Raw genomic sequence first — 10,708 nt, 5'->3', positions numbered from 1 at the left:
TGTTTTGAGCCTGGATGTATAAATGAAACTTGTTATCAGCTTCATTCACATTACACTTCATTACCATATAGAGTTCACAAATGTCTGAAATCTATATTTCAGACATTTGTTCTGCATGCTAAATATCACAGATGCCAAGGTAAAAGCAGATCTTTGCAATTTGTTGAGCTGTGAACCCCAACATAAATGATGTATAGGTAGTGTATAAATATTTTCTTGTTGAGTTATGAACCGATGATGCCAGGATCTCATTATTTGGTTTTGAACAAGGGCTTTTCTTTCTGACTAAGTGACTTTTTCAGCCTGAGCAGCCTCATCATTACAGTACAGGCCGCCTAATGAGGACTTGCTCTAGGTCTGTTTGTTTCTGTAGAAAGGAATTGACATTACACAAGATGTTGTTGTAGATTCTGGAAGAGGAACACTGTGCCCAGAAATTAGGGAAAAACTGGGATAAAGCTCTAAAAAGTCATTGTGTACTTTCTAGATGACAGAGCCTCTTATCCCTCCTCCAGTCAGGCGTCTTAAAATTAAAGGATAAGGCACATGTTATTCTATGATTTTCTTATTGTCAACAAATCCCATATGAAGACCAAAAACAACAATGTGTCTAGTCTAGTCTTCTTGATTTCACTAAAATGTCTGTGGCTCTAAGCTCCAAATCCACTGATATCGAAGACTGAAGAAAAATCTTAAAACAGCTCAAGAATTTATAGCTTCACATTTTTTAAAAGGTTCAGTAATTTTCTAAAAACAACCAGTCCCTTGTTGAGTAAAAGCCTAAAACAGTTTGTCAGTGTAGTTTTCTACAAACAAACAACAGCAAATGGTGCATTTGTTGGGGACTATTTGCAGCAGTGGATTAATCTGATATGTGTGTTCACGTTAATGAAGGAACATATCGCCTGGTGTAACAATGTGACTCATTGATGTTTTTACCAGTTTCTGGACAACACTGAAGCTCTTTAGCACAAGGCAATAAGCGGTATCCATATTTGACACAGTTGTTGTTAGTAGGATACATTCATTCCTGGTTTGGGTCTTCTCATGGGATTTGATAACAAGAAAAATACTGAATATTACCAGACTTTTACTTTGAAGCTTACATGTAAAAGTAAATGGTCAGATTACTGCCATGCTCACCACTGAGCTCAGAGACAGGTACAACTCTTCTTTAGGTTTTCATGATAAAATTGGAATGCTCTAATGTTTCAGTTGTGAGCTGCACATAACTGGAATGCTTTGAATGTCTTTTGAGCTTACACTACATTTCCCTGAGGGCACAGCACTGTGAGAAATGAACATGTGATTTGATTATGCTGTTAAACATGCAGTGAAGAGAATACAGTAAGGATGGGGAATGACCATCAGCAATCTGTGACAGGTAAACAGTGATTAGCTGGAGTAGCAGTCACTATCCCCTCACTCATTGTTTTTTTCAGCTCGTCTCTTTTGCAAAGAGGTTGTTCACCGACAGACACTAGCCACTGTCTGTGCATGACCTCTCCTCTGCACTATAACATTAGAAGTGGTAGTATAATATATTTTGTTGAGGCAATTCTGTTACTTTGCAGCTTCACATGAAGTTAGAGTAAATACTTTACGTTTGAGACTGTCCTCCCCTAAAACAACCCTATAGGTTATTAGATTGTTTGCATTTGTGCAAGCAATTTACCCACAGTTAACCCAGGGTAACCCATAATCCACTGTTACTTTTTATTATTAAGCAACATCTGGAGTTGAGAGTGACCTCATCAGTGTTTTCAGCAAACGCCCCAAAACAACATCTTTACTTTGAAGTGACCATTTTAATTATGATGAGAGCAAAGGAGGAACCCAGGTGACATTATTATATAACAACAAAGTTTATGTAGAGAAGAGGTCGGGTGGATGGATGTGTTTATTTTTATATGAGTTTAGTCTTTTTCCTAAACCTAACAAAGTTATTTGTGTGTGTAAACCAAACTGTTGCCATAGTATTGTCACGTCATAGAGGGGTTAGTTATTTTATTTTTCAACAGTGATTTTTATCTGTGACATATCTCCTGCTGCTGTGGGCTGCTCTACAGGTGATGCCCCTGAAGGCTGTATAAGAGGATAAACAACCTATATTGTTGTTTAGTTTGGAGGACTTGTGTGTACATTTTTACTTCATTACATTTATCTGAAAAATGTAGTTACTAGATTCAGATTATTGATACCAAATATGAGCAAACAAAGAAAATGATGATGTCTTACTAGAGGTTAGCTGAAATAAGACTTCGCTGATCTGGGGGAACACTCAATCAACCCCGCAGTATATAAAGTAATTCAATTTACACCCACCTTTAAAACTATTAATACATCAATAAGAATCCAGTATTTATTTATTTATTTTATTCAGAAATTGGCAATTCAGCATTGCCAGCACTTTAACTTTTGGTTCTGAATATATATTTAAATGTATGTGGAGATATATTTTGATGCAAATACTTGTGTAGTTTTACTTTAAAACGCAGAATGCAGGACTCTCACCTGTAACAGAGTATATTCACACTGTGGTATTGTTACTGAAAAGCATCATTTTTTTCAACCAGTCTTACAAAGGTATTGTGTCTTATTCACACATTTCAAGGAGACAACAGAATGATATCAAGAAATATGATACAGCATGAAATGCAGTGATCTGCCATAACAAGTGAGGAAGAGGAAGGACAAAAGAAAAAAAAGACAAAGCAGGAAAAAAGTTGAACATTACCCCTTTTGCATTTCCGGAGGCAGTTTGTCTCCTCCTTCTGCATTCCCGCCCAATTCACCCTGTTTCTCCACAGCCTTTGACCTCTGTCTATCCACCCCTCCCCCCAACACACACACACACACACACACACACACACACACACACGGGAAGGCTGTTGACAGGGTCTCGTGATGCCATTGATGGCAGTGTTTAGGAAGTGCACGAGAAGAAAAAGTAGAGGAGGACTTTATGAGCGGTGGTGGAATGTAACTAAGTACATCTATTCAAGTACTGTGCTCAAGTCGAACTTTGAGATACTTTTTTTTTTAAACTTGAGTATTTCTATTTCATGCTACTTTACACTTACATTTATTCTACATTTATTTGGCAACTTAAGACTGTTAGTTAGACAAAACATGAGACATCAGATGACATCACCTTGGGCTCTAGGGGATAGTGATATTTTTCATATGGTTTAGAGAATAAATGATTGGTAGATTAAGCAATTATGACAATAATGTTTAATTGCAACCCTAAAAATCAGCTCCACCTCAACCTGGTACAATGTTCACACTAAGTTACACTCCAGCATACATTCATGAAGCCAAAAATGGAAAACTTAACATTAGTTGATTACTTAACACTGAGCCATGAAATTCTGCCTGGTGCACCTGTTACAGTTTGGATTTGCTGACTTTTATGTCAAACCACACCAGCTGAGAGAGACAGATTATAAATGATTGGTATTTTGGAGACGCCAGGTTTTCCCTGGATCCAGATGGAAGATCATATTAAACAGACAAATAAGAGGAAACATAGGAAAAAATGATAGCAGGATGAAAAAAAAACAGGAGTGCCATAAGCTTGACTTATGACCTAGAAGATAAGACTTATTCAAATCTTACTGACCCTGAAAAATGATGTTCATTGGTGTCATAGGACAGAAGCAGTCTCTGAATTCACATTCAAACTGATTAGATGTTTGGTACAGTGTATTGGCAACTGTATTTATTTGAAGTAAATGGTGCAGGTGTGATATGGATACTGACAGTATTTGCAGAAGTTGTGAAAGTCATTCTCAGTATCATAGTGTATATAAACTTTTTTTTGGATCTAAACAAATATATGCATACAGACAATTTCAACATTATGCATGTATCATAGGCTGTAAAAACACTGTGAATATATTAGCCTTAGACAAACAGCTAGCTATAGAATTCTTCTTTTTAGTTTGTAGTTATAATCTCAGTCAAAGTTTTAATAGAACTGATGTCATCTTTTTTCTTTGCTACCACACTGGAGAAAGCTCACTCACACGCCTTTCAATCAAAACCCTCAGAGTGTGTTGCATCCTATGTAGTTATTTGACCCCTGGGAACCCTAGCCCGTGACCTCATCAGCTCCCTGATGACCAGTCTGTGTGTGTTTCAAAAATAAAAAATAAAAAAAGGGGGGGGTGAAAAAAAGTAAAAGCTTCACTTGTATGTTCTCAAAGAGCCGAGGTAGAAGAGACAGGAAAAAAGGTGGAAAAGGTAAACTGAGTGTAGAGTGGCTTCAGAGCAGTGAACAGAAAATCATGCTGGTCTAAAAGGGAGTTTTTAGTTGATGTATGACAGAAATGCATTAAGCCACCATACTATATTAATATTAACTGCTCTTATTGTTCTTATTCTTCTACTTCAAACAGTATTTCAGGCTGTTTAATCTATGATGTATTATGTTTCATGATTTTTACGTTGGATAGGATAATCTGAGTAATTTAAGAATAATATGTGGCACGGTTAATTGTTTACGCTCTCCCTTTAATTTATTCTACTAATATAATAAAACCAATACATGGGATAAAACAGATAAATTTAATCATACCTCAAAATGATCATGAAAAAACATAGGTACTTAAACAAAAGGTCACTTTGCTGAGATACTGGCTAAATAAACAGAGAATATGAATAATATAATGCACTCATGGACTTAACAGTGGCGTTTTTCCCCAGTATGCTACTGATAATTGTAATATTTAATGTAATAAAATGTCCTCGTTTCTAACTGTCAGCCACGTTGAGGCAACAGTTACTGTACAACCATATCAAGAGTTTGGATCCATTTTGTGTGCAGGAGCCATTTTCTAACAAAGCGAGCGCACACGTTGCCTTCACGCTTGTACAATAAGCCTGCAAAGTCCAACTTCCCTCTTACGTAGAGGAAAGAGCGTTCAAAAACCCAGGCCAGCGAAATATATACCAAAGCAGGCGAGTGTGAGATATGCACACACCAGGCGCATAGGGCGCCAGTGTGAACCACAGCCAAAGTCCGTGAATGTGTGGGGGGAGAGGCAGGCCTGCGTACCACTCACTGCCTCCATTTTGAAAATCCTTCATCTACGCACAGGGGCGCGCTGTGTGTGTGGTGCTGTAACCCGGCGACTGCGCCTGACTGTAACTTCCTATGCGCCACACACAGATAAATATGATAGAATGTAATAGACAGAATATAACGCGCCTGCTTGGACACAGTGCTTGAGTTGTATTTCAGCTGTGTGTATCACTTGTTGGGAGCCATGACCAGTAGAAAGCGAGAACTACCACAGTAATATTACTAAGTGTCTCAAAAGCAGAGGGGTGGTGCAGTTTTACGCCAAGTAGGAGCTACAAAGACTCCCGTCCGCTTTGCCCAGACTGTGTACCGTAGTTACATTGTATCGCCGCAATATCTGATAAATTATTTCACTTAACGGTGCTCTGGGCATTGACAACAATATATCAAAGTTGGTGGAGGGTTTTGTCTCATTAGCGACACTCTTGCTGTTGATGAGGCAAAATGGGGCTCTGTTTCTTTTGTTCTGCTGTCTCAAACAGCCTGAGGTTCACCATAGGTCACATATGTAACAACAGGACGACTAACTTCTCCACCACTTATCATATTCATCCAGAGGGCGGGAACAACAGAGAGCTTTGGGTGCTAGGAAACAGAATTACCAGGCGGTGCCTTGTTATTTAAATGTGAAGCGTTTCTGGTCACCTAGGCCTTCAGCAATACAGGGTGGTGTAAGGCGAAGTGAGTTGAGGCAATCAAAACATTTCGACGCCCAGAGGCTGTCCGGTCTCAGCTTTTAGCTTAGCCTACATTGCTGTGTAGTAAAGGAAGTCTTGTCTCTCCATATAGCCTAATCTCGGCCAGCACGAGCAGAAGCGTATTAAGCGCATGTGTGGTACGTCATGTTGCATAAAAGCCCCAGTACAGCACATAAACTGCACCGTGCACAAGTATAGTACGGAGTGGGGCGAGCACAGCACTGAATTGGGGGTTTCGGCTTGTGTGCCCACGCACGCGCACATGTACACACGCGCTCATATGGTGAATACCCTAGGATAAGATGGGGAGGCCCCCTCCCCTTCCTCCTCTCTCCAACCTACTCTAAATAGACCACGTGGTTTCCTCTTTGAAAAAAAAAACACAAAAAAGAAAAGAAAAAAACATGAATTGGAGTCGGTGGAGGGGCGGCGTCACCCCTCCGCTGGCAGCAGGCGGATCGCTGAAAGAGGGAAGGGTAGAGAGCTAGAGAGAGAGGCGGAGAGAGAGGAAAACATTTCTCCCGACTTGATCCCGCCATAGTTTTCCCACTCTTCCACCATAGACCCATCGTCAAACCCAGCCAGTACAACCCACCTCCTCCACAGTGCGGTAGTGAGGCTATAGGCTGCTGTTTATTCGTCTGTTGGGGCCGGCTTCAAGTCAGGGGATTTCATTTCTTCTCCTGCTCCACTTATTCAACTGGATTTACAGCTAAATTCAATGCCATCTGTTTTTACACTTTTGAAATCTCATTTTTAGTTAACTGTCGACAATTAATATTTGTCCCGTTTTGTATTCCCTTTTAAGTCTTTTTTTCTTTTTAGACAGTGTTTCGATTTAACGTGATTTCCACTTTCAGTGGGGCAAGTGTGACAAAATCTTGTTGCGCTATTAGCGAATTCGGCAGAGAAACTTTTTTGCTGGCTTCAATTATAGTTATTCCGGGGTTGTCTTTTTCGGTCTTGGACTTGGAAAAACAATTTCCACCATGCACAAGCTATACATTGGGAATCTAGGCGACAGCGTGACTGCCGAAGACTTAGGAAAAACCTTTGACGACCACAAGATCCCATACTCCGGACAGTTTCTAATGAAAACCGGCTATGCGTTTGTGGATTGTCCGGACGATCACTGGGCCATGAAGGCAATCGAGACGTTTTCTGGTGAGTTATGGTGGACTTCTGACCACCAAAGACCCCCCTCCACCTTTATTTTCATTCATTCTACAGTGTAGCGATAGACGCCGGTGTACAGCCCCGGCTGCAAGCCCACCTTCAGCGGTGTGCCCCAGTTCCACTCTCCCTCCTCCTCCGAGGCTGCTACATGAACGTGCCGGATAAAAATAAATTCACACAATTATTTTATTGATGCTTGATTAATGAATCATAGTGTGTCGAGAGCTACATACCCAGAGGGGCCATTCAACTTTCGCAAGGGGGAGGGACACACGTAGTGTAAACGTAAAGCTATATAGTAAAACCAAGCCCGCTTCGAACGTTAAGCTTTACTTCACATGACTGCAATTTAACGAATGAGATATTATTTACCTTATATATTTATCAATTACACTGCGATAATGCAGAGTCGTGTGTTTTTTGTTGTTGTGCTAAATGTGCATGTGAGTGGCATTTTGATGTGTTGCACGCCTTGCACAGGGTTGAGTACTCTCCTGTGATATAGAATGAAGCCTTGCTGGCTCTCCTCCCCCTTTAAGCCGACAGTTCACTATGACAAAGATAGAGAAATATCTTACCCTGTGCACTTATCGAAACAGGCCGCACACCATCACGAATCAGAACGATCGACGAGTAGCACCATTATTGTTAAATTTTGATTTAGCCCGTGGCGTCAGTGCTTTTAGCTTATTTCTCACGATTTCCTACATATGAGCCGTGAGGAAGCAAGGTCGCCATGCTTCCTCTGCTTCTTCTACATGAAACCTCACCAACATGGACACCCAAACTCCCAGAGTAGCCCTTTTGAACAGCTTGAGGAGTTTAATTCTTGTAAATGACACGCCGCCAGTCATGGGGCAAAATGAAGATTTCAGATGTTGTTAAACAGTATCTCCGAGGGTTCATATAGCACAGTTTGGGGCACAAAGTGACGTGCTTAGACCACTCACTTGTACTATGATTCTTAAGTGATGTCTGGGGCCCTTTGAACCTGTCCGCCTTTACTCTTATTCTCAGCTATGGTTTGCGTTCTTCATTGTGCTTTAATGGAGCGCAGGCTTTTAAAAAGTTAGCTGTAAGTAGCCCTTCACTTTAGCTGTATACCCTGAATGCATCACATTCCCACCACAGGCCTGAAATAGCTAGTAGTTAGCATGTAGCCACAATGTATTCTGAACCCGTTGTTTTTTTTTTTTTTCAGGTAAAGTGGAACTTCAGGGGAAACGCATTGAGGTCGAGCACTCCGTCCCCAAGAAGCAAAGGTACTAAACAGTACTCAGCACTATATCACCCCTCCCCCCTTCTCTTCAAACCCCTTTCATGTGTTGCATCACTTTATCCGGGCCTTTATTTCATGGAGTATCATTGAGAGATTTCACTGATTAAATTGCAAGTGTTCCGGCGAAACGTGCTCTTGTGTCTTCCTATTGTTACAAACCAGTTGAGGGCTGTGTTCGGCGCTGTAGTATCTAGTTTGGTTGTGTTTGTTACTGTGACTGTGTGGAGCCTCAACTTTGTCGGCCATTGCTGAGACTCAACTGTGACAGCTTTTGCTAGCAGCCTGCCGTGTTGTGTTGTATAGATGGGGGTTTCTCTTCATTTGAAAATGCTGGTTGTGGTTGAGTGGCGTAAACTGAAGTCAGAAAGAATTTAGAGATAATATTCTTTGTAAACTCATCAGATTCGTCTATAATCACGTACTATAGCCTTGCAGGCTGCAGGTCCGCCCCTTTCATTTAGCTACACTATTGACAAGATCTTAAACTGGGAAATATACATTTACTAAATGTATGTGTTCCGTAGCTGTTTGGAATTCATAGACCATCAATTTAGTAGGCCCATACGAATTTATTTAGTGTATGCCCATGTACCTGTTAAGATTACATTAATCTGTAGCTGCATCTTTATTTAAAAATCCATACAATTCATTATGACGGATTCACGTTAAATTCAGGTTGATAACCATTTTTTAAAATTTTGTTTAGGAATATAATTCCAGCTAGAGGTTTTGGAATTTACTGGAGCCTTAAGTATTTCAAAATGTTGGATAATTTTAGCATAAATCTCCATTTTAATCTGATTAATTTCTTCTAAAAACAATAATTGTAATATTTCTTTTTATTATTTTAACATCTTTTGTAGCCTGCTGTGGAATTTAAGTAGAATAGTGGTGTAAATATTTTGCCACTATATCATTGTGATTGATGTTGTAATGGTTTTAATGGAAATAATATACCTGTAGCTTAGACTTGTTTTTTAAATGATCCATCCATCTAAAATGGTCCATTTTAGATCAGTCCTGTATTAAGAGCCTGACTTGACCTGTTTTAAACAGTGCCATGGAATTTGCCTATAGACCATCTTTCATGCCTGTAACCTTTGGCACAGATACGAGGTGAGCAGTGTGCACAGTTCTCCATGTTCCACTATATGGACACGTGAGCTTATGTGTGTTTCCCATTACCAAAATGGCTAGTGGATGTAGATTTCATCCTACTGGTTCATTGTTTACTTGAAATATTTTTTAACATTATGTGTGATCAGCAGTCATGTGAGTTTGTGTGAATATTGCTAAATATCTAATTTGAGCATGTTTTAGGTCCCTGCTCTGCACCAGAAATGTTGCAACATGGCTGTGGTGCAAAAATACCAGCAGTGTAGTCTTTCTGTAGGCAGTGAGGCTGAATCTTACAATTTTTGTTTAGCTGCAGAAACAGGTCACTCGTCATGCTAAGGGAACCAACATGGCAGCAGACTGTAATTTCTTATAATCTCTCAGCGGGTCAGTAAATTATTCTAATGGTGCTGTGTGTTATGCACACTGTGTGTTGTGAGTCCCAGACCTTTCATGTGATAACCTTGAAGAGCCATAATGATAAAGGTGATTTGTGAGATGGGGGCCACCATGGGCAAGCCAAGGCCTTTCAGTGGTTCTACAACACGTGGTGCCTCCACGCAAAGAGGAGTCACTCCACGTCAGGCAGTGAGGGTAAAATGGCGAAGCTCTCAGTGAAGCAGGAACACTGCACAGGCTGCTGTTTTTTTTTCACTGTGTCGTTCTGGGTCCTCTTCGTGTCTAGCTCACCCTGTAGTAGCACTGCTAGGATAGTTCAATTGTTAATGTTAAAAGAGTTTCAGTTTTCTTCAGAGAGCATTGATACTATGCAAAATAATTTTTGGAAGCTCCATTTTGAAATGTAATTCATGTACACAGCTCATGAGAGCCAAAGTATCCAAATTAATGTCCCATAATTATTGTTTATATATTTATGTCAAACATCTACACAACTATTGTACCCATACACATCTGTTTGATGTTTGAGTGAACACAAATATACAGAGGGTTTTTTTGTTTTTCAAAAGGTGTGTTTTTTGACAAAGTAAATCAGCAAAAAATGATCAGTAATGATTTTTTAGAACTAACCAGTGGCACCTGTTTCATATAATTTTGATGTTTTCCTTTTAATCTGACATAATTCTTGTCAAATTATGAAAGTTTGTTCAAGTTAGAAGGTCTGTGTGTAGTGGGTGGTGTATGCAGTTTATTCTGTCATAGAATCCCACTGGAGGTGTGTGTTTGTATGGGAGGGGCGGGCATTCACATGAAACTTAACCCTTTATTTGAGGGACTGGATTGGGGGAGGGGGTAGTCTTGTAACTAGAAGTTCTAGGCTTCCACTCCTTCTCTCTTGTCTATAAGCGTCAGTGTTGAACCCCTTATAGGCTGCAGGGGGTGCTGTCTGTG

At 40.1% G+C, this 10,708-nt stretch overlaps 1 protein-coding gene across 1 annotated transcript in view; it reads left to right on the top strand.

The window, feature by feature from the left end:
• Positions 1–6,100: 6,100 nt before the first annotated feature.
• Positions 6,101–10,708, top strand: part of igf2bp1 (insulin-like growth factor 2 mRNA binding protein 1) — a 57,508-nt gene continuing 52,900 nt past the window's right edge. Inside the window, exons 1-2 of the mRNA XM_018698446.2 lie at positions 6,101–6,951; positions 8,165–8,225. Coding sequence (XP_018553962.1) covers positions 6,777–6,951; positions 8,165–8,225 — 236 coding nt within the window. The 5' untranslated portion in view covers positions 6,101–6,776. The remainder of the gene's footprint in view (positions 6,952–8,164; positions 8,226–10,708) is intronic.

This window comes from Lates calcarifer, linkage group LG11 (genome assembly GCF_001640805.2).
Source record: "Lates calcarifer isolate ASB-BC8 linkage group LG11, TLL_Latcal_v3, whole genome shotgun sequence".
Classification (NCBI taxonomy): Eukaryota; Metazoa; Chordata; class Actinopteri; family Centropomidae; genus Lates; species Lates calcarifer.
The sequence above is the reverse complement of the archived record's forward strand: the minus strand, read 5'-3'. Positions and strand labels throughout refer to the sequence as shown.